The 24,403-nt window shown below is 48.4% G+C and overlaps 1 protein-coding gene across 27 annotated transcripts in view; it reads right to left on the reverse strand.

Annotated features, from left to right (window-relative positions):
• DYSF (dysferlin) overlaps positions 1 to 24,403 on the reverse strand; it is a 216,353-nt gene that overhangs the window by 184,866 nt on the left and 7,084 nt on the right. For 9 of the 27 annotated variants that reach the window (XM_049095368.1, XM_049095372.1, XM_049095367.1 and 6 more), the window contains exons 1-3: positions 22,432 to 22,621; positions 5,680 to 5,735; positions 4,659 to 4,750 (exon numbers count right to left, since the gene is read on the reverse strand). In XM_049095368.1, the coding sequence (XP_048951325.1) occupies positions 4,659 to 4,750; positions 5,680 to 5,735; positions 22,432 to 22,606 (323 nt within the window). In that variant the 5' untranslated portion in view covers positions 22,607 to 22,621. Of the gene's footprint in view, positions 1 to 4,658; positions 4,751 to 5,679; positions 5,736 to 21,693; positions 21,822 to 22,431; positions 22,622 to 24,403 lie in introns of those variants that run through there. The other 18 variants (XM_025453535.3, XM_025453530.3, XM_025453533.3 and 15 more) reach the window with 2 other exon arrangements.

Raw genomic sequence — 24,403 nt, forward strand, 5'->3', positions numbered from 1 at the left:
GAGGAATCTCTCCCTTTCCCTCTGCTTCTTGTCTGCTCACACTCTCTCTGTGTGTCTCTAAAATAAATAAATCTTTTTATTAAGCACCTGACTTCAGCTCGGGTCATGATCTCAGAGTCCCAGGATCGAGCCCCACATCGGACTCCTCACTCAGTGGGGAATCTACTTATCCCTTTCCCTCTGCCCCTCCCCCCATTTGTGCTCACTCTCTCTCTCAAATAAATAAATAAAATCTTTGGAAAAAAAAAAAAGCTCCCACATCATTCTAATATGCAGTCCGAGTTGGAACACTGCTGTAAAGAGCTCTGCTGTCCAACACAGCAGCCACTATGTACATTAGCTATTTAAATTTAAATTGATTAAAATGAAATAAATTTTAAGATTCAGTTCCTCAGTTAAACTAGCCAATACAGAACATTTCCATCATCTCAGAAAGTTCTATCATGTAGCATGGGTCTGGACTGAGATGAGTGGCTCTCACCCTGGGCTGCACAGCAGAAATACCTAATACCTGGGAGTTGGTAATGATGCCCACCAGGCATTGGTATATGTAAAAGCTGCAGGTGATGCAGTTGTGTTGCCTGGATTAGGAACCTCTCAAATGAACATCCCAGTGGTCAAAACAGCTGGTCAGGGATCAGCATCACCACCCTTACCGCATCCCTATGAGAAGCCCAGAGTAAACAGGAAATTGTTCTGAGACAGGAGTCCAGGACCTCTGCTGGGCTTTCAGGAGTGTCTCCTATCCATAGAAGTGGAATTTCCTTTTCTGTGCATTTCAAACCTGGTTTTTTTTATCAACACAAACCTGGCCCAACGCCACTGTTGGCTCTGGGCTCTCTCAGTGCTCAGTGTGCGTGGGTGCTGAACAGCCAGGAGGCAGTTCTCAGCCCATGTTCCCCTCTTATGGCATGGAGGGCTCCCCAAGCTCCCACCCCAGGCCAACAGACAAGTCTGGTATAAGGAGGCCACATCAAATTGCCAACAGTCATCAGGGGAAACACAGCAGTGTGAAATGCCACAGGCACCCTGGGGACAGAGAAGAGGGTAGAGGTGAAGGAGACCCAGAAGGGAGAAAGAATAGAGGGAGCAGAGAGGACAGGCAAAGTGAGGTACTTGTGAGACACTGGTGCTGAGGGAGAGGCTATGAAGAATGAGGGAGGTCTGGGGGACACCTAGAAACAGACAGAGGCAGAGCAGGGAAGTTAGGCAGAGGTAGAGGAGGCAAGACAGAGGGAGACCAAGAATTAATGGTAGCGGAGGCTCAGATTCACCTCATTTGGAGAAGCCCAAGGAGGACCTTTTTTTTTTTAATTTTTGTTTATTTATGATAGTCACAGAGAGAGAGAGAGAGAGGCGCAGAGACACAGGCAGAGGGAGAAGCAGGCTCCATGCACCGGGAGCCCGACGTGGGACTCGATCCCGGGTCTCCAGGATCGCGCCCTGGGCCAAAGGCAGGCACCAAACCGCTGCGCCACCCAGGGATCCCCCAAGGAGGACCATTTATGAGCTCACAGCACACAGGCTGGGGACACTCAGAAATGACGGGGGAGGCTGTGTGATGACCCCATAGGTCCTTCTGAAATCCTGGGGTCAGATGACAACAGTCACTGTCACGCCTGTCATTTCCTTCTTTGCTTCCTGACCGGACAGTGACAATGTGAAAGCAGAGTGTAGATGTTCTTTTTTTTTTCCCCCCTTAGATTTATTTATTTATTTTTTGTGGGGAAGGGGCAGAGGGAGAGGGAGAGAGTCTTAAGGAGATCCCACACTGAGCGCAGGGCTTGATGAGGGGCTCCATCTCATGACCCTGAGATCACGACCTGAGCCAAAACCAAGAGTCGCACACTCAACTAACTGCACCCCCAGGTGCCCTTAGACAGTAGGTTTTCTATTTAATTTTTTTGTTAAAGTGAAACCACTGAATATTTTCCCTTCTTTCTTTCAAAATGTAAAATGCCCCATGGTTGCTCTTGTCACTTCCTGGTCTATTTCTTACTTTTACTGCTTTAGAATTGTTAATACTTTTTATCTCAGATTCTTTTCTCACAATCACGTGTAAAATGAAAGTCCATGAGGTCTGGCCTCGGGGGCACACAGCATGGCCTTACTGGTTTCCTGCCCCCCTGCCACTGCTCCAGCAGCTTCTCCCTCGGGCCCCTCACAGTCAAGCAAACTACTCTGGAGGCTGCCTACCGCAAGGGGTTCCATAATGAAGCCAGAACTCCATTATTTCCACCCAGGACACTGTGGTTTGGGCAACCTCTGAAATTCTTCAGGTATTTATGAATATAAGTTTAAATTTAGTTTAATTCAAATTTAGTTTTTAATTGCTAGGAGTGCAAAATTAAGAAATGTTTGGAAAATTCAAAACCTACATGCAAGTGGTTACAAGAAAGAAGTTTCTAGTATGTTGGAAAGTTTTGAGAATTAGCAGTTCTGCAAATTGATGTTGAGGAACTGATTTCCAGCACTGGCCCTGCAGTGAACTGGTGTTCAGGGAGCTGGCTTCCCCCCAGGAACTACAGGACACCCACAAGGGCCAATGAGAAGGCCCCAAGGTACAGTGCAGCCTAGCCCCCAGTGTGGCACTGGTCTGGTGTCACCCTGAGGACCAGCCTGGCCCTTGAATTAATCAAAAATATCTTCACAGCCCCTGCTCAGGTCTCCATGATTTTAAACATCTCCCCACAGGGCCTGTAAAATGCTGAATATGATCATGAAAATGAAACCCATGTACCTTGCAGCCCCCAGACTATCTTGCCTCACGACACCCTTTCAAGTCCAGCATCATGAGGGAATGGAACCCTCCAGAGGGTCCAGCACCCGCCTGGGCCTTCCAGGAGCCTCTGAGAGGCACAGGGACTCAGTGATTATGAGCATGCTACAGACCTGCCTTCCAGAATAGCTCTGCCATCACCAGCCTCTGAGGAAAAAAACCCATCTCTCAGAGCCACAGTGTCCTTCCATAACGATGACAACCGTAACAGCAGTACCCAGCTGATTTAAAAAGATCTTACATTATAAAGACTCAGCAAAGGGCCAGACACTAGGCAACATCAGCTGTTGTGGTTTTGCTATTATTATCCCCTGGCTGATATCAGAGAAGCCCTCCCTATCTGGCCCCACGGCTCCCTTCTCACTGGGCTGCATGTGTCGTGTGACCGAGCCACAACTGTGAGGCCTTGGCCTGTGGGCCTTGGCCCACCACACCCGAATGCTGGAATGCCCTCCCTTCCTCATCCTCCAAAACACTGGAGTCAGTCTGTGTGGCCCTCCTCCAGAAAGCCTTCCAAGACTGTCTGGCACCCAGCGTCCCTCCCTCTTTCACCTGCAGATCCACCGTCCATGCTTATTAGAGGCTGCCTTTTTTTTTCCAGAAAATGTCTGTGTTGGGATCGATTAGTGTGAATGGATCCCAGTCCCTGCCTCCTGTGAGGAGGTCCTGGTAAAAGTACCCCCACTCTCCTCACACATACCATGCCCTGCACCCATGACCAGGACAGTCACAGAGAGACCCTGGCAGTTGGACTTTTCTTCTAAGCTTTTGAAGATTCCAAACTTTCCAGGTGCTTTGCAGCCTGAGACCCTCGTTAGCCTCCCCTAGGCCTCTGACTCTTCCCTTCCTCCCTCACTCTTCTCTCCCACCCCAGGGTAACACAGCCAGGCCTTCTGGGCCTCAGATACTAGGCTGACCCAATTCCCAGACAAAGGCACCCCTATGAGTAGATCACAAAACAGCAAGCCCATGCCTCAGTACATGGCACCAAGAGCAGGAATCCCCCCTCCCTGCTGGCACCTAACACAGCCCTACCCGGCCATGCCCAGCAGGGATGCTGAACCCTGCCCTCACGTTCAAGGCCACAAGGCCCCGGGGCCTCACAGGCTGTTTTCCCAGATGACCTGACCCCACAGTGAGCAGCACCATCAAGCTGCAAGCTTGGCTGGTCCTGCCCCCCACCCCACACTACCCCGGGCACATGCAAGGCCCCCAGTTCAATGACAGGAGACAGGACCCACTGCCAACCTGTAAAGAGCCTCCTTTCTCCGCCACCACCACCCCCAAGCTTTGCTCCTCTACTGCCCCTGCCTGGAACCCTCCACAGTCCATATATGAAACAAGAGAAAAGTCTGCCAGAGGGAAGTATACAGCCACTGCAAACCTTTAATACCTTCCGACTTCTAAACCCCAACTCTCACCTCCAGTCCTTCCTCTTCCATGAAGGCTTCCTCAAGAGCTCCCTGCTAGCTGCAGTTTTGTTATGCCAGGCCGCCGCTGGAGTGCACTGCTGCCCTCAGCAGCCTGACCGGGTGGGGAGAGGTGGCTGCACCCAGGCTCCCCTGGGCTGCAGCTGGACATGAGGATCCTTCTCCTCCCTGCTCCCTAGGACGCAGGCTGTCGTGCAAACACGTGCACATCTGATTCCAGCCCATCTCCCTTCCCTGCAGCCTAGACAGCTCTCAGATTTAGCCATACTGAGTTCTTGAGGCTACAGGCACGCCCCCTCCCGGGCATCTACCACTAGGCCCACAAGAGACACATCTTCAATACATGCTGAGTTGAAACACCAGCGCTCCAGGGCCCAGGTTCTGGAGCCTATGTCCACCACAAACCCCCCTGTGCCTTCAGGCCACAGAGTGCCCCTTGCCCACCTCACCTGTTCCTCCCCATTGTCTCATGGTCTTTGACCACCACATGAAGCTCGGAGCTCTGGTCCAAGGGGATGCCCTTGAGGTCCCACTCAAAGCCCTGGAAGAAAAAGAGAAAAAAACAACGGGTGGCCCCTTAGGAGAAGAAACTGTGTCTGGTTCACTCTGGTCCATCCAGGGCACTGAACAGCCATCCATGAACAATGCCAGTGGGTGGATGAATGAATGAGCAAATGAATGAATACATGAATAAATGAGAATTCCAGAGCTTCAGAAGAGACAGCAAAAGCTGAAGGGAGCAGAAAAGAGAAGGAAACCAGGCTCCTATGGCCTCCTTCCCCAAACTCAATTCCACCAATGACCAGGAAGCCAGGCCAGGAGCACAGTGCAGAGGTGGAGGCGGTGGTGTGTGTGCCTGCTGACTCTACAGGGTCCTCGGGGACCAAGATCAATGTGCTCATGCGGAAGCCAGGCCTGTGGCATGCAGTATGGATTAGTGCCACACTAGGTATGTCTATCCAGAGGCCCTGAATCTCTCCTCAGAGCAAAGGTACCCCTGTGAATCCCAGCCCTGTCCACAAGGCATCCAAAGGACCACCAGGGGGTCATATGCAAGGAGCTAGTTGAGCACCTGGTTAATCAGGGAGGACTGAGGGGAGGAGGTGGGCTTTGGGCAGGAAGAACCGCCTGGATAAGGGAGCCAAGGCAGGCCAGAGAGCCCCTAAATGACCCAGCTGCTAGTTGTACCTGGCTGACAAGAGCTGGAAGGAATAGAAACCAAAGACATCTCACTCCTCCCCATGCCACACCCACATCAGAGGAGATGCTTCTATTTACCTGGCAGGCCAGGCCACCGACTGTCCTCCCGGGTTCCTAGCACCAGGCAGATTTAGTTGACACGTGGGACCAGCCGCCCCTCCCCTCCTTGACATACCTCTGAGAAAGCCACCTCAGTCTCAAGCTCCTGACTTGTCACTGCAGAGACAGTGACAGCAGATGAAAAGGAGGGAGAATGGAAATCTTGCATACCTCATTCCACACGGGGTTCACGCTGTTCTTGATGACTTTGGTTCTCTTCTTCACTCCTAGGAGAGACACGAAGGGAGAGTGGAGAGATGAATGACAGCCCTGCACCTCCCACCCAATCTGGGGCAGCTCCTGAGAGCCGCGCTGCTGCTGCTTGCCCCCCCCCCCTCCGAGGAAACCTCACCCAACCAAGGGATTCCTGAGAACCCCACCAGGCTGCAAGGAGTGGCCAATGCCAGTCACGCGCCTTCGCTCTCTCAGCTCTGGACTGATACACAGCAGTCCCAACCCCAGGACCCAGGATGTTTTTAAAGGAAAATACCCAGTCTGCCTCTTCTCAATGACTTTGTTACTGTTATGATAATATGTTATTATATAACATGATAATAACAAATTCTATTGTTGGGAAGTTATGACTTTCTAAATAAAGGTTTTAACTGTAAATTTGCTGAGAATGAATGATCTGCATGGAAAATATTTTTCATTTTAAAAGCATCTACCTACACATATTGTACGATTCTGTTTATGTGAAACAGCCAGAATAGGCAAATGCAGAGACAGGAAATAGGTTAGTGGTTTCCAGTGGCTGAGGGGAGATGGGAATGAGGAGCAAATGCTTAATGGTTTCTTTCAGAGGTAATGAGATATTCTGGAATTAGAACGAGGGTGATTGCACAGCCTTGTGAATATACTCAAAACCATTGAGATCGTGTGCTTTTAAATGGTTAAAATGATTAATTTTAGGTTATGTGAATTTTACCTCAATAAAAAAAACAGCCCCCCCACCCTTGCCTTGAAGGGGTATGTCTGAAGCAGGCTGTCCCAAGGCTCGCAATGGCTGGGCCAATGGAATGCAGAATGGTTCGGGGTAGATGACAGGAAGAACAGACAATGTTAGGGCTGAGGTGGGACCCACAGTGCCCCAAGACGACAGCAAGTCGAAGCACCTCCTTTGGAGCCTTAGGCATGGAGGAGTGGATGTGAGGCACAGAAAAGGACAAACACGTCCAACCCTTCCAGTAAGCATCAGAACAGAAATGATTCAGTGTTCAATGGATGATTAAAAGTGGTCAGATACAGAACTTACATTCAATCACCTGGTTCCACCCTGCCTGTGCAAGACTTTATAGTGAGAAGCTTGAGACTGCTCTACTTTTACAGAGTCTGGACCATGAAAGCCCCGAAAGTCTCTGGAAACATCTCCTGGGACCCCTCAAGTCCTCCTCTAAAGCTAAGCATTGCCAATAACCTGCAGGCTCAGCTCCCTCTGGCCAGTTTCAGAGCAGGAAGAAAAGAAAATCAGAGTGGCGTCAAGGATGCAAGCAGGGTTTGGGGGAAGATTTGGAGGAGAGAAACAATAGAGAAAGAAAAAGCAAAGGAAAATTGTGGAGAAAGAGATATCTGAGGGAGAGAGGCCGAGCAGGATTTGGTAGACTCCAAGGCAATTACGTTGAAAATGGTTGCTGAGCCTCCAGGGAGTCCCTTGGGAGATTTGGATAAAACTCTCCCAAGTGGGGCAGAGTGGACTCCCAATCCCCTCTCATGGCCTGCTGCAAATCACAAATGTAGGAAAAGAATGTGGGCTTCATGGGATGCCTGGGTGGCTCAGTTGTTTAGTGCCTGCCTTCAGCTCAGGGCGTGATCCTGGAGTCCTGGGATCGGGTCCTGCATTGGGCTTCCTGCATGGAGCCTCCTTCTCCCTCTGCCTGTGTCTCTGCCTTTCTCTCTCTCTCTCTCTCTCTCTCTTGTGTGTGTGTGTGTCTCATGAATAAATAAATAAATAAAATCTTTAAAAAAAATAAAAGAATGTGGGCTTCAAAATGACACAGAACACTTATTTCCCATGAAACCTCAGGTCAGAGGTTCTCAAACTCTTTGATCACAAGAGATAACTCTTAAAATTTACTAAGGATCCTAAAGAGCTTTTATTTGAATGGCTTGTATCTATTGACCTTTGTGGTATTAAGAAATAACAACTGATGGCGAGGATGCAGAGAAAGGAGAACCCTCTTGCACTCTTGATCGGAATGCAAACTGGTACAGCCACTCAGGAAAACAGTATGGAGGTTCCTTAAGAAGTTGAAAATAAAGCTATCCTACACTACCCAGCAATTCCACTACTGGGTATTTACCCCAAAGATACTGATGTATTGAAACACCAGGACATCGGCACCCCGATGTTTCTAGCAGCAATGTCCACAGTAGCCAAACTGTGGAAGGAGCCTCGGTGTCCATCAAAAGATGAATGGATAAAGATGTGGCCTATATATACAATGGAATATTCCTCAGCCATTAGAAACGACAAATACCCACCATTTGCTTCGATATGGATGGAGCTGGAGGGTATTATGCTGAGTGAAGTAAGTCAATCAGAGAAGGACAAACATCATATGGTTTCACTCATACGGGGAATAGAAGAAATAGTGAACGGGATTATAAGGGAAAGGAGGGGAACTGAGTGGGAAAAATTAGAGAGGGAGACTTTCCATGAGAGACTCCTTACTCTGGGAAACAAACAAAGGTTTGCAGAAGGGAGGTGGGTAGGGTGATGGGGCAACTGAGTGACGGGCATTAAGGAGGGCACCTGATGTGATGAGCACTAGGTGTTATACTATATGTTGGCAAGTTGAATTTAAATTTAAAAAGAAATAATTTCTTTAAAAAGAAATAACAACTGAGGCATTTAAAAATATTTATTTAGGGGTCCCCGGCTGCCTCAGTGGGTAGAGCCTAAGGCTTGATCTCAGGGTCATGAGTTCAAGCCCCACACTGGGTGTGGAGCCTATTTAAAATAATTTTTTAAGTTAAAAATATTTATTTAGTAACTAATCTTAAATTAACAGTAATAAATCCAATCCATGTTAACATAAGTGACATGTTTTTCTGAAAAGTAACTATAACTTCCAAAACAAAGGAAAAAAAAAGTGCCACTGTTTATATTTTGTAAATCTCTTTAATGCCTGGCTGGATTATCATATCTACTTCTACATTCAGTCTGTTGAGATGTCTTGTTTTGGTTGACATCTAGGAAGAAAAATCCAATGAGATATATAGTTGGAGGGGATGCCTGGGGGGCTCAGCAGTTTAGCACCTGCCTTCAGGCCCAGAGCATGATCCTGGAGTCCATGGATCGAGTCCCAAATCAGGGTCCCTGCATGGAGCCTGCTTCTCCCTCTGCCTGTGTCTGCCTCTCCCTCTCTCTGTGTGTCTCATGAATAAATAAAATATTTTTTTTAATTTTTTTTATTTATTTATGATAGTCACACAGAGAGAGAGAGAGAGAAGCAGAGATATAGGCAGAGGGAGAAGCAGGCTCCATGCACCAGGAGCCCGACGTGGGATTCGATCCTGGGTCTCCAGGATCGTGCCTTGGGCCAAAGGCAGGCGCCAAACCACTGCACCACCCAGGGATCCCTAAATAAAATATTTTTTAAAAGAGAGAGACATATATTTGGAAAAAGAGGTGTATTTTAATAAATCTTCAGATAACTGTGGATATCCTTCTTTGATATTACACCAAAAACTCAACAAATAGTATCCCTGAAAACAGGTCAATGAACATTTTGTACTCTGTTACACTGAAGCCCATGGTTCTGTCTTGCACTTTGAATGAATATCTTAATCTTGCATGATTCTGCAATATCTTGCCTTGATTACTGTGAGAGTTTCTGCTCATCGTGTTATGTGGACCTTCCAAAGATTGACACATTTGATTGTGTAATGCAAAAAAAAATCATATTCATTAATATTACCATCAATCTCATCAGTAAAGTCATTAAATATGAGGAAGCTGAAGGATACAACTTTCTATGTTCCCATTCTGGTTTGAAAGTTCAAATTTGAGATCCCGGGGTGGCTCAGCAGTTTGGCACCTGCCTTAAGCACAGGGTGTGATCCTGGAGTCCCGGGATCGAGTCCCACATCGGGCTCCCTGCAAGGAGCCTGCTTCTCTCTCTGCCTGTGTCTCTGCCTCTCTCTCTCTGTGTCTCTCATGAATAAATAAATAAAATCTTTAAACAAAAGAAAATAAAGCTCAAATTTTGTGATTGGCAACAAATAATAAATGTCTGCTTGAGGTGAAAAGCTCATGCTTTCACTTTCAAGAAAATGTCAGTCAAATGCCCAAATCTGAACAGTCACAATTTGTCAGTCATTCTTTCAAGTAAAAACAATATTCCATGAAATAAACAAACTGGCTAGTTCAGCTTGCAACTCAAGCAGCCATACATGTGCTTCTTCTTGCAACAGTCATCATTTTTCAGTGTGGAGTGCTCTATGCATACTTATGTCTCAACACTCCAAATATTACAAATATATGTACTTGAAGATCAAGATTAAAAAATTAATAATTGTAATGCTTTATCAAGGACATTTCTCATCTGATCTAGCTTTCTTTTTTTAAGTGCAAATACAGGAAAGGGAAGAATTCAGTGCCGAGTACAATTTTGCACCAAGGCTTTCACTAGGACTAAGATACCAGCGGTTTTACCTTCCATCACTGTTGTACTATCAGTGCAAATATTGACAGTGAAAAAGACACATAGGAACTTCAGGTTATTCTGAAAATAGTTTCAATGCTGACCTGCTCAACGAGTCTTGGGGATTCCCCCAGGAGTCCCTGTAACACACTTGGAAAAACTCTCAGGAAATTCATTGAGTATCTCAGCCTCTGTTTCCTCATCTATAAAATCATAATAATACCTCTCCATGGGGTTTTGTGAAAATTTAACAAGACAGTATGAGTGAGGTTCCTGGCACACAGCAGACTCATTAAATATGAGTTCATTTCACTTGCCCTCCCCACCCTCCTGCATCACTCAGATGCATCTAGTGAACTCCTACTGACTCTTCAATAGCCAGCTCAGTTGTTTACTCTGATAAGCCTCACCTGACTCTTCAGACAGAGATGGCTGACCATATATCAGAACATAGGAGAACTATAGGTTTCTCTGTCTTTCTCCCCAACTGGACTATGATCTTCAGAGGACAGACACCATGCCTTATCCCCAGGTTCACTCCATCACCAGGGGATACCACTCTTCCCAAGGAATGCGATCACACTGCATTAACAGTAGGGGAGTAGATCAGTGGACATAGGGGATAAGAAGAGTCACAGTGAGAAGGAGGTGTTCTGGGAGGGGCAAGTTATCTTCTCAAAGTTAGTCCAGGCCTGGCCTGGCTAAATCATCCTTGTGGGCCACATTAGTATGTCTCCAGCAGTGGGTGCAGACACAGCTTTGAAGTCACTCAAATAATATCCCCTGTTGTGTGACCTCAGATAGGGCTTATTAACTCTCTAGGCCTTATCTCCCTTGGTCGTAAATGGATAATAAGAAGAATGTTTACTTCATAGGGTTTTGCAGAGATATGAGATTCAGTCTAAGTGTCTACTTCCTCTGCCCTATCAACTTCCCCTGACCTACAAGAGTAATGTGGAAAATCCCATCTGCAGCTGCTCTTGAGTTGACCACTTGGAAGCATTCCTGGTGCTCTTGGAGGGTATTAATTGAACAAGCCAAGTGCCAAGCCCTGTGCAAAGTGTCTTTCAAGCATTTCCCACTTTAGCTTTCCTAAAGATGAGGCAAACAAAGGCCTTCAGTGAACTGGGTATTTACCCCAAAGACACAAATATAGTGATTCAAAGGGGCACCTGCACCCCAGTGTTTATAGCAGCAATGTCCAGAGCTATTGTGGACATACAGCCAAACTATGAAAAGAGCCCAGATGTCAATCGACAGATGAATGGATAAAGAAGAGGTGGTGTATGTATGCAATGGAATATTACTCAGCCATCAAAAAAGGAAATATTGCCATATGCAATGATGTGGATGGAACTTGAAGATATTATGCTAAGTGAAATAAGTCAATCAGGAAAAGACAATTATCATATGATCTCACTCATATGTAGAATTTAAGAAACAAAACAGAGGACTATAGGGGAAGAGAGGAAAAAATAATACAAGACAAAATCAGAGAGGAAGACAGACCATAAGAGACCCTTAGTCATAGGATACAAACTGAGAGTTGCTGGAGGGGAGGGAGGTGGAGGGATGGGGTAACTGGGTAGTGGACATTAAGGAGGGCACGTGATGGGGGATCCCTAGGTGGCTCAGCGGTTTGGCGCCTGCCTTTGGCCCAGGGTGCGATCCTGGAGTCCTGGGATCAAGTCCCACGTCGGGCTCCCGGCATGGAGCCTGCTTCTCCCTCCTCCTGTGTCTCTACCTCTCTCTCTCTCTCTATGTCTATCATAAATGAATAAATAAATCTTTAAAAAAAAGAAAAGAAAAAAAAAGGAGGGCACGTGATGTATGGGCACTGGGTATTATATAAGACTGATGAGTCATCACTGACCTCTACCTCTGAAACCAATAATACATTGCATGTTAATTAACTGAATTTAAATAAAAAGATTTTTTAAAAAGGCCTTCAGTGAGATTTCACTAGGTCTGGTTAGAAGGACCAACTCTGAGACCCTCTGAGTGACATTCAGGGAGGACACTTTAATGGAAGGGTGCTATAGCCTCAGAGAGGTGCAGGAAAGAAGTGAAACATTACCCCAGCACATCACATGACTGACAGAAGCCAAAGGAAGGGAAGGCATCCTGCTAATTAGGAAACAGTCAAGAAAACAGTTCCTTCCTTGTCATGGGTCTAAATCTGTCCTGTCCTTGATCATTAATTTTGGCCTTGATAGATGTGGCTTTTTGTGTATAATTTAACGGACTCAAGAGTTAAATATATAGGAGAGCCCACAGGTCATGCTGGGGATGGGGACAGAGGACCATGTCCTCTCCCGGGATTGCTCTGCAGAATTAGGGGCCAGCAGACCTCATGAGAATTATGCTATAGCCTCTGGTGGTGTTCCTCCAGACTGAATGACTCAGCGAAGAAGAATGAACTTACCTTAGACAGAAGAGTTTGTCCCCGTGGAAATGCTTCACTTCTTTCCCCAGGCCTGCCCACCCTGATTCTATCCCAGACCAGAGTCTCTTATTGATGGATGGTAGTGTTTTTCAAACTGCTCATTGGGACCCATTCATAGGCCATGACATCAACTGAGTGACATAACCAATATGTCTTTTTAATGACAGAACAGAGAAGAAAATATCAGAGTACATCTTTCACTGCAAAATTACTATTAGTTGAAAAGTTGGGTTATATTTTCATATACATATTTATATGTGTGTACTATGTCTTGATATTAAATATGTTTCTTGTGAATAACAATCCAAAAGGTTTGAAAATAATGCTTAAAATGAAGACTGTCAGAGAAGAACTGAAGAACAAAGAAATGACCCTCTTGGCCCTTCATTGTTGAGAGCCAAGGGGTGTGACAAGAATGATCTAGCACACCGTCTGGTCCTGGTCCCTCACCAGGGGCCAGTTCTGATAAAGACCATGGCTATGGGAAGAGGTTGGGAGAGGGGCCTCAGAGACAGGAGCAGAGCAAAGGTAAGAAGACAGCCCAATCCTGTCCCATCTGGCACCTGGGGCCACCTGGCTAAGCAGTCTCCCCTGGTGGGAGCCCCAAATCTCCTGCCACCCTAGAGTCTGACATAGTCATAGTATCATGTGAGGCCACATCATTACCTTCTGCTCACCACCTGGTGAGGTTCACTTGTCAGTGGCCAGGGTACTGTCTCTCCAGGAGTCTGGGCCCCAGGCCTCACTCATACCTCCAGGCCCATCTTGTGGGGACAAGCTTCTTTCAGGAGCCCAAGATGTTAGTTAGCCCCAGGGTCTTGGACACCCACAGGGGTTACAGCATGGAAGGGAGCCCTCTGACCTCTGGCAGAGCCAGTTGGCAATCCCCCAGTAGCCTCTCTTCCCCACAACACAATTATAAGGTCATGGGAAGCAGACAGTGACACTAATTATGATGGAAGTCTTTGGGGCTTGTGGGATCATAGAGAAGACACACTCGGAAGCAGGGGTTTTCACTGAGGGTGCACTCAGTCTGTAATTTGGCAGGTTTTTATGCCAGTCAAAGGAGGGTTCAAAGAAAAGCTGAGGGATGCTGATTTATTTCCCAACACACCTCAAAAGCACCAAGGTCCACATGTCCATCAACAGATGGATGGATAAATAAAATGTACGGGATATACAAACAATGAGATGTGGCTCAGCCTTAAGGAGGAAGGAAACTCCTGACACATGCTATGACATAAAAGAATCTTGAAAATTCACAGCACGCTAAATGAAATAAGGCAGACACAAAAGGACAACATTATACGCTAGCACTTACATGAGGTACCCAGAATAATCAAATTCACAGAGACAGAAAGTAGACTAGAGGTTTCCAGGGGCTGAGGGGAGGAGGAACGGGCAGGTACTGTTGAATGGGCATGAAGTTTCATGCTGGGATGATGAAAAAGTTCTGGGAATGAACAGCAGTGATAGATGCACAACAGTGTGGATGTGCTTAATGCCACTGAGCTGTATATCTAAAAATGTTTAAATGGTAAAGGATGCATTATATATATTTTATCAGAATAAGAAAACATTTTTTAAGCACAAAAAAAGTGAAACATCTCAACACTAAGAGTCATTTGCTGTTCCTAATTCATGGGGGACACTGACTCCCATGTAGGGGAATGATTGGCAACAAAGATGGGTAAATATTTACCAATACCTGTTATGTGCCTGGCACTGTGTTGGGAACAGGACTAATTAAAGGAGTTGCAGTCACCACAGCCATACTGTTATCCTGGCCAAATGGAGAAGGAAGTGGTCCCTGCTTCTTGGAGCTGAAAATGTAGGGAATAGTAGTCTTCATAGTAGATGGCCCCAGTGAGCCAGCTTCCTAACATTCACATATTTTCTTTCTTTCTTTCTTTCTTTCTTTCTTTCTTTCTTTCTTTCTTTCTTTCTTTCTTTCTTTCTTTCTTTCTTTCTTTCTTCCAAGATTTTATGTATTCACGAGAAACAGAGAGAGAGGGGCAGAGACATAGGCAGAGGGAGAAGCAGGCTCCCTGCAGGAATCCTGATGCAGGACTTGATACCAGGACCCTCGATCAAGACCTGAGCCGAAGGCAGATGTGCAACCACTGAGCCACCCAGGCATCCCTAACATTCACACCCTTAGCTGGTACACCTCCACACTGATCTGAGCTGGCCCTGTGGTTCAAAGTAGGACCTGTGGTTTCTGCTTTCATGGCTTTAGGAGCCCTGAGTGACCATGTAAGAAGTCCAGCTACTCTATGGTAGGGACCAAGCTAGATCTAGGCCTTGTGGTGGGGGGAGGTCCTGAGGCTACACAGAGAGAAAGAGAAACTCAAGATCCCAGGACCCCTGCCGGAGGGTGGTAGGAGTAAAGACATTGACAGTCACAAACTCTCATAAAAGTTCAGGAGGTCTCAGATATTTGTACCCCCATCTGCACAGCAGCATTACTCACAGCAGCTAAAATGTGTAAGCAACCCAAACGTCCACTGACAGATAAATGGACAAGAAAAATGTGGGATATACATATAAGAGAATAGGATTCAGCCCTTGAATATGAAGGAGATTCTGACCATGCTACGTCATGGATGAACCTCGAGGATGTTATACTAAGTGAAAGCAGTTAGTTACCAGGGACACGGGGAGCTATTATTTAATGGGTAGAGATTTCCGTTGGGAACAATGAAAGAGTTCTGGGGATGGATGGTGGTGATGGTTACATGATAATATGAATGTTCTCAATACCACTGAAGTGTACACTTAAAGATGATTAAGATGGTAAATGTTCTGTTATGTGTATTTTGTCACATTTTTTTTAAGTCCAGGTGTGAGGGGCGCCTGAGTGGCTTGGTCAGTTAAGCATCTGCCTTTGGCTCAGATCATAATCCCAGGGTCCTGGGATCAAGCCCTGTGTTGGGCTCCCTGCTCAGTGGGAGCCTGCTTCTCCCTCTTCCTCTGCCTGCTGCTTCACCTGCTTGTGCTCTCTCCCTCTGTGTATGTGTGTTAAATAAATAAGTAAAGTCTTAAAAAAAAATCCAAGTGGAGATAGTGAAGACAGAGGTTGTGGGTCTGGGGCACGCTGACCAGCACCCAGGTGGGGAAGGGAGAAGGGTGAAGAGCAGAACATGTCTCAGGTTCTGACAGGGATGTAGGCATGCTGGCGGTGCCATTCACTTAGAGACGGAGGAGACAGGAGAGGGTATGGGGTGCTCTGGACTCCCAGAGAGAGAGACAGGCTGTTTCTGCCCATGAGGCAGGAGACAACACCTACTGTCAGAAGCTGCATGGCACCTTAAGATCCTGCAGGCAGCCTGGACTATTCCACAAACAGGTACTAAGGATTCGCTCTGTTTGGGGGATTCTGTTGACACTTCTTTAGAATATCCATCAGACAAAAATTTGAAGTATCAGCATAAAACCAAAAGGCAATGGCAACAGAAAGGAGAAAAGATGGCTCTGGCTCCTGCTGAAGGAAGGTCAGCTGTACTTCTCAGTACAGACAACCTCCAACAAAAAGGAGAGGTAGACTCTGGTAACTCTGACATTGGCCCACCATCCGTGCCTGATTCAAGCCTGCACACCTCAAGAACTGGGCAGCTGTCACTCCCCCCACCACTCCCTGCAGAGTCCTGCTCTTCTCACCCTCAGGAACTCACCCTCATATTCATCTTTCTGAATCCTAACTGAAACCACCCTTTCCAGGAAACTGCTAGCCAGGAAGGGGTGGTGGTAGCTGGATCAACTGGCTGTGATGGAATGTACTCTGAGAAGGGTAGTCTTTGAACTCAAAAGGCCAATTTGAACTGGGGAACATATTTGAAATATCTATGACAAAATGTTAACATCCTTAATATGTAAAGAGCACTTTACAGCTAATTAAGAAAAAAAGATACCTTCCCTCCAAAAAACTGGGCAAATGAAAAAGTAAAAAAATAAATGCAAGTAGGTAATAACATTGAAATGTCACAAATACTATGTGAACCTAAGAAATGGTTAAAGAAGATTGTTAAACATGGTAATGTTTAGTGTTAGCAGGATTATAGGAAAATAAACCTTCTTACTCAGTTAGTGAGAGGGTAAAGCTGGTAGAGATCTTCCAAAAAGCAATTTGGGAAATGCAGCAAATCCTTATATACATCTATAACCTGTATATTAGATGTAATGCTACTTCCAGTATTTACCCAAAGGAAATAATTAAATATGTGGACAAAGATTTAATCACCAGGATATTTCTCACAGTGACAGTATAACTTGAGCGCTGGATATAAATAAAAAAGATTTAATATCACTTAAACATAAGTCAATAAGGGATTGATTCATTGAATTAGGGTGCAGCCATATAATAAAATACTATGCAGACATTTTAAAAGGTGTGTAAAAGAATCTTTCCTGACATAGAAAGATGCTCCTGGTTTATTGTTGAGTGAAAATGTAAATATTCAAACATTTTAAAAAAGATATCTGGGATGGGATTATCTCTACAGAGGAAGGCAGGGAGTCTGAGACTTCTGATGGAGGAGTGAGACTAGTAAGGTTCTATTCCTTGTCCTGGGTAATATACATGGATACCCCCTCTTCATTACTCATTAAAGCTGGGGGTTTGGCAGCCCGGGTGGCTCAGCAATTTAGCACCTGCCTTCAGCCCAGGGTGTGATCCTGGAGACCCGGGATCGAGTCCCACGTCAGGCTCCCTGCGTGGAGCCTGCTTCTCCCTCTGCCTGTGTCTCTGCCTCTGTGTGTGTGTGTGTCTCTCATGGATAAATAAATAAAATCTTTAAAAATAATAATAAAATAATAAAATAAAATAAAATAAAATAAAATAAAATAAAATAAAATAAAATAAAGCTGGGTGTCTCGCCCTTGGCACTATTAACATTTGAGGTTGGATGATTCTTTGTTGTGGCTGTCGTGGGGAGGTCCTGTACCCTGTAGGTGTTTAGCAGCACCTCTGGCCCCTGCCCACTAGATGCCAGTAGCACCCCCTACCCCCATCTCACCCAGAAGCAACAACCCAAAATGTCTCCAGATGTTGACAAATGTCCCCTGAGGCACAAAATCACCCCCAGCTGAGAGCCAGTGCAGTGAAGCACACATTTATACTGTATGGACTTTACTCGGGTGTTATATTTCACAACTGAAATTGCTTTTTTGAAAAAGAGGATAAAAGAATCTTTGAGGAAATATATCTTAAGTACCAAGTTAATTCAAAGTACCAAGATTTGGGGCCAGTCTTGACTTTTGCATCATACCTTTCTGTAACAGATCCTTTTCCACATTGAGTACATATTGAGTTCACGGAAAGTAGAATGTTATTTTGAATGCTTTAAAGTCACTTTTATTTTTTTTTAAGATTGTATTTATTTATTTGACAGACAGAACACAAGCAGAGAGAGCAGCAGATGGAAAGGGAGAAGTAGGCTCCCCTGTTGAGCAGGAAGCATGACTCGGGGCCCAATCCCAGGACCCAGAGATCATGACCTGAGCCAAAGGCAGATGCTCAACTGACTGAGCCACCCAGGTGCCCCTAAAGTCACTTTTAACATGTAAAAAGCCAGAAACAGAGAGTTCAGTGCCTTGAGCCCACCTTCCCTATACAGGAGAGTCACATCTGCCCCTCAGAAGTGTTTCCACATACAGAGGGTTCTATAAGATGCCCCCAGGTTCCTGGTGGGAGCCTAGAGCCCCCCCCCTCCCCACCAAAAGACAGAAGGGAGCGGAGGAAGGGAAGGGGGAGGGCCAACTAAAGAGGCAGAGGGAGGAAGAGAGGCCCTGAGAGGATGAGGGAAGGGAAGGAGCAGTCATGACTCCAGTTTCTAGCTGGTGAAGCAGGGTAGATATTCACCAAGCCAGGTCACAGGAGATCACACCCTCAAGGAAATAAGATGTCTGAGCTCCAAGTTTTGCTCTTAGATATATCCCCAGCACTTTGAACGGTATCTGGCACATAGTAGGTGCTCAACAAATATTTGGTCAGTGGATTTGGAAAGACATAAATAATCACATTAGCTGGTAGAAAATGGGCAGGACAGAGGAGAGGTACAGATCATTAAATGCTACAGGAAATGAAGCCGCTCATGTACACAGAGAATCAGCCGAAACTATCTGCCAGAGCCCAGGTACTCATAAGAGTTTTAGTTAACTAATTATTCAATTAATACAAGAACAAATGAATGATAAGTATTCATTAATAGGCTCCACCCTGAACACTTGAAGGAAACCCGAAAGTGCCCTCAGAGTCCAGCCTTGCAGAGCTCACAGTCTATTTTGGGAGGCGGGTCCTGAAATTACATCGCAGCCTGGAATGCCCTGGGAACAAGAGCAGGGGAAGTGGGGCCAGCCGGGCCCATGCATCTGGGGCTGTAAGTGGGAGCCAAGCACAGGGTGCAGGCTGGTTTCTCTGCAAGCAGGCCACAGCCCCCTCTGTGCCATGAGGGGATCGGGCTCAAGACTTCTCACCCCTGACTACACATCTGAAATGTTGGAGAATGTTTAGAAACACCTCTCTCCGGCCCCCTCCTCCAGAGATTCAAGAGAGGAGAGGATAAGAAGGTTGGTAGTGGTCTTTTTAAAGCTCTCCAAGTGATTCTGATGAGTGCCCCAGCCTAAAAGATGTGTAAATTCTGAGTCTGATTCTAATGGCCTCTCTCCCTAAGCATCCACTTGGCCCCAAACTGCAGCATGGATAGCCTCTGGGGTGGGAGTGGGGGAAGGAATGACATTAATTTCACATTTCACCCCCTCTCACAACAATTTCTCTCAAGGTGTGGTTCCAAAATGCTCTGCATCGGGATCCCTGGGTGGCGCATCGGTTTAGCGCCTGCCTTTGGCCCAGGGCGTGATCCTGGAGACCTGGGATCAAATCCCACGTCGGGCTCCCGGTGCATGGAGCCTGCTTCTCCCTCTGCCTATGTCTCTGCCTCTCTCTCTCTCTCTGTGACTATCATAAATAAATAAAAAAATTAAAAAAAAATGCTCTGCATCAAGTGGATGTTAAGTGCTGAGTCTCAGGTCACTTAGACCTCTTGGATCAGAAGCCAAAAATCTGTCTTTCAAGAAGTATACTCTCCAGAAGATTCTCAGGTACAGGAAAGTATAAGGACCATCAGCCCAGACTGCATGAGGCTCCCAGGCACATCCTAAGGACAGCCAGAGCCGGGGCCAGAAAGCACACAAACCCTACAGAGCACCTACTTGTGCTCAGCCGGACAGCTGATGAATAGGACAGGCTGCTGCTCCCAAGGAGTCACGGCATCTAAGGGTGGCTCGGAGCACAGAGCACAGGCTGGCTGCGGCGAGTGCTCTGGCAGACCTAGCAAAGTGTTGTACGCCTAGAGAGAAGAGACTAATGAATGCCAGGGGAATCTCAGGGGCCTTCCTGGAGAAGGTGGCATTGCCGCATGGCTTTTAAAAGCAATAGACTTGGAATAGTTGGAGATGTTACATTCTATTGTGTCAGTTTTGCTAGGACCTTATCAATGCAAATAAGTAATAAAGGATGAGGACGGCAGACACCTAGAGGAGAGCAGCTGAATGGGGCACCTGGGCCAGGACGACGCCAAGGGGGGCTTCAACAGATCTGGTCATCTTCCTGACTCATGGGCACTGCCCACTCCAGGCTGTGACCAAGTACACATATAACTTCCCCGAGTTTCCATTTCTTTATCTGCACAATGGAGAGATTAGGAGCCACGACAAGACTGTTCCAGAACCAGGGAAAGAGAGCTGTGAACAGATCCTAAAGCATCCAAGAGATCTGGGCTGCTGTAGGCCCCTGGCCTCAAGATCTTTACAGAACTTCTCTTCCCGCTGGGGATGAGCCCACAGTATCTATAGGAGAATGGTTTAGGCAGATAAGCTAGCGACCTTGCCGCCAAGTGGCATTTCTTTGTAGGTACCCAGGAATGTCACCAGTTAACGAAAAGAGCACCGTGTTCTAAAATATTTTGACTCACGCTTTTCTAAAGAGGGATAAAATGTAAATTGTCCCCTTACAAAGAATAAAAGCAAGTCGTTTTCACCTTGCCGAATTGTGCCTACCATCTATGGTCATTATTATTCTGGGGCGCTTGGGGACCAGATGGAGAACGTGGATCAGAGCAAAAGAGCCCCCTGGTGCCCTCACTGTTTTCCAATCTCCTGAAAACACCAGCCACTTTTCCCTCTTCTTTTGACCATCTTTTGTGATGCACGTATTTTTTAATTCCACAGAAACCACGGGATACACCTCCTGGTAAAAGAGAAACCCCTTCTCCTCTCCTTATGCATTTTTCTTTGCTGAACTGGGATCCTGACTCAGCCATTGTTCCTTCTCTTAATTTCAACACATCCTTCCTCTTCCATCTGCTCCTTCTGAGGCGCCTCCTCCCATGGGAAGGTCTGCCTTAAAGAAGATGGGTTAAGGGTGCCCGGTGAGGAGAGTTGCGAGTCCTTTGTTGCTCCAGAGAGAGACCCTCTGTTGCCTAAGAACCTCCTGTGGGCGAGCAGGCTCTTTTTTTTTTTATGATAGTCACATAGAGAGAGAGAGAGAGAGAGAGGCAGAGACATAGAGGGAGAAGCAGGCTCCATGCACCGGGAGCCCGACGCGGGATTCGATCCCGGGTCTCCAGGATCGCGCCCTGGGCCAAAGGCAGGCGCCAAACCGCTGCGCCACCCAGGGATCCCCGAGCAGGCTCTTTGACACGTGGCTGATTGAATAGGCCAGTGTTCAATAAAGATGGGCGGATGAATGAAATCAAGACCCAGTTTCAAAAACACGCCCAGCTTTTAAGTGATCCTGGTTCCTCTACCCCGCACCACCTGTCTTTCCCCACCGTCTCCCACTGCCCCGCGAGCGCTCGGACTTTATTAGGTCTCCGTACGGGTCTTAAGAAGCACTGACTGTTGACAGGCTCTGGCCCTTTCAGTTCTCCAAAATTTCAGAGCGCTGGGCTACGTCCGAGGCTGGCTTCGTCGTCCTCGCCTCCCCGCGGCCGAGGCCTCGCGCTGCGCCCCGGGCTTCGGTCAGCGCCGAGCCGCGGCCGTGCGCGCCCAGAGTCGGGTGGCCCGGGCGCGGGCGCGGCCGCCAGGGGCTCTCACCTCGGAAAGTCAGGCTGGCGACCGGGTCGCTGCGCCGGTCCTTCTTCCCGCCGGGGAGGTTGCTGGCCCTCAGCAGCAGGCAGCACAGCATGGTGCGGCCGCGGCGGGCGCGCGGGGCGCGGGGGCGCGGGGGGCGCGGGGGGCGCGGGGGGCGCGGGGGTCCCAGGCCCCGGCGAGCGAGCGCCCGGCTCCGCGGCACCCGTGCCACAGGGCAGCTGTCGCCTTCGCCGCGCCGCCGCCGAGTCCCCGCGCCCGGCCGAGGCCGCGGGGAGGACACTGGACACCCGCTGGGCGGACCCTCCCTCCACCCCACCCCTCTGCCCGCCTCGGCCGCGACCCGCCCTGCGGCTGGGGGCGGGTGGGGGCCCGGGGCGGGGACCGCGAGGGCCGCGGAGGCGGGGCGCACTGCCCGGCCAGGCCGCCGACGCTGCGCGCCCGGAGCGCACCCGCGCGCACCCCCTGCGCCCTGCCCGGGCCCGCACTCCGGGGGCGCCGGGAGCCGAGGCGGGAGGAGGGGACGCAGGGTCTGCGGACCACCCCCCGCTGGAGCGAGCGCGGACGCGTGTCCCGAGCGGCGGCGCCACACGCCGCACCCTGAGCCCCGGCCTCGCGCCGCCCGCCCCGGGACCCGCGCCCTCGGTGCCCGGCCGCCGCCCCGGAAAGACCCCGCCCGAGCCTCGCGAACCCCTCCCGGCTTCTCCAAGCGGTCCCTGGAGCACAGAGCCACCCGCCACTCACCCGGCCCCCGCCACGGCCCGACGGCAGCCTCCGGGCCCCGCGCCCCCACCCGGAGGAGGACTGCGTTAGGCGGGAGCCTTGAGTGGTGACAGCCCTGAGCACGTTGCCTTGTTCCGTCGGGCCCCTTTCCAGCTGATGGACGGACCTCCGGACCACAGGAGCCCTGGCTTCTCATCTCCCTACACCCCTACCCTCCAGCACCCAGCACCCGGGCAGGCCACTAGCCCTTAGCCTAAATGTAGCGACTAGTCATCATTCCGCTGCATAGCCCCTCAGCTGGCTGTCCCCTCCCTTATTTAGAGGATCCAGCATTTTCATGTGGCTAAACCACAACGTGGTGAAATCCAACTCTGACTACTGAAGGTGTTGGAGAACCGCCCAGCTAACCACCTGTCACACTTGATATTCATGGCCCTTGATTCAAGTGGACGCTTCCTGCTGCCCAGCAAGCAATCTTTCCACAATCTCTTTAGAAACCACCATTTCATACTTTTCTCTCCCCAAACTTGTAACACGCTACTGCCATCCTCACTCTCAGTTTGCTTCCTATTTGCTGAGTAGAGAACTTCCCCAGGCTCCCAGCCTCCTAACCCCCATCAGCATCTGTGCCCAAATCCTTTGCCTTTTCTCCCATGTTTGTGAATGACCAGCTGGCCACATGGGCATGAGATCCTACCCCTCTCACTCCCTCAATGACAAGTCTGAGGCTGTCTTCTTGCCCACCTTAAAGGTTGTACCTTTTCTAGCTGTCGGGGGACCTCGTTCTCCTGACGTTCCCACTCTGCCTGGGCCACCCCACCTACCCTCATAAGGAGGTGGACACTTGCTTCCTCTCCAGCATTCAGACCTCCCTCCTCCCTCTTAGCAGAACCCAACTGTTCAGGTATGACCCCCAGCCCCGGCTCCAGGTAGATCCTGTGCTATCGGAAGCCATCTCCTGGCAATAGCTATTGCTGTAGTGAAAGGCAAATGTCCTGAGTCGTTCTCCAGGAGGGCTGGGCTTATACTCTGTGAATGGACAAGCCCAACTCCCTCTCCTGGTTCTTGAGAATAAGGAAGCATGTGGATCAATTGCTCACGAGCTCTAGGATGGAGCAGATACCAATGACAGCAGACCAGAGGGAGAAACGGTCTGCCTGGGTGCAGGATGACTGCGGAGCTGTATGCTGTATGTGCCCAGAGCCCATTATGTCTCTGGATCATGTCTCTGGATCCTGCCGGAGCCTAGTACTCGACAGGAGGTCTTTCTAAGGGGCCATGTATTAGGAGTGAGGACCACTTTAAGACTATTTACTATTGGGGATCCCTGGGTGGCTCAGCGGTTTAGTGCCTGCCTTTGGCCCAGTGTGTGATCCTGGAGTCCTGGGATCGAGTCCCACATCAGGTTCCCTGCATGGAGCCTGCTTTTCCCTCTGCCTGTGTCTGCCTCTCTTTCTCTCTGTGTCTCTCATGAATATATAAATAAAATCTTAAAAAAAAAAAGACTATACTATTAAAGTCTACTTGAGACAAGATTTCACCTACTTGAGGCTTAAATCTTCCTTGCTGACATCCATGACTTTGGTAGCATCCATGTACCCATAGCATCCAAATGCCTCCACCGAGGCATTTCCTCCACTACCTTCTCTTGCCTGGGCCACGCAGGGGCCTCCTGGCTGGTGACTTCTGGTCCATTATCCATACTGGGGCCAGGCAATCTTAAAACATATGATCGGGCCTCAAAGGTCTCCCTTGTTCTTGGGATCATGCCCGAATCCCTTACATCCACCCACCTGGAAAGGCCACTCCACCCCTCACTCCCTGAGTTGCAGCTTCAGTGGTTTCTCAGTTTCAGGAATATGCTGAGCTATCTTTCAGCTTGGAGCTCTGGTGTCCCCTCTACGCACAAATGCCTTCCCTCTCTCTTTCCAGGGCCACTCCCATTCATCCTTAGGCCTCAGCATTCGTATGGCTTCCCTAGGGAAGCCGTCTC

This window comes from Canis lupus, chromosome 17, assembly GCF_003254725.2.
Source record: "Canis lupus dingo isolate Sandy chromosome 17, ASM325472v2, whole genome shotgun sequence".
Lineage (NCBI taxonomy): Eukaryota > Metazoa > Chordata > Mammalia > Carnivora > Canidae > Canis > Canis lupus.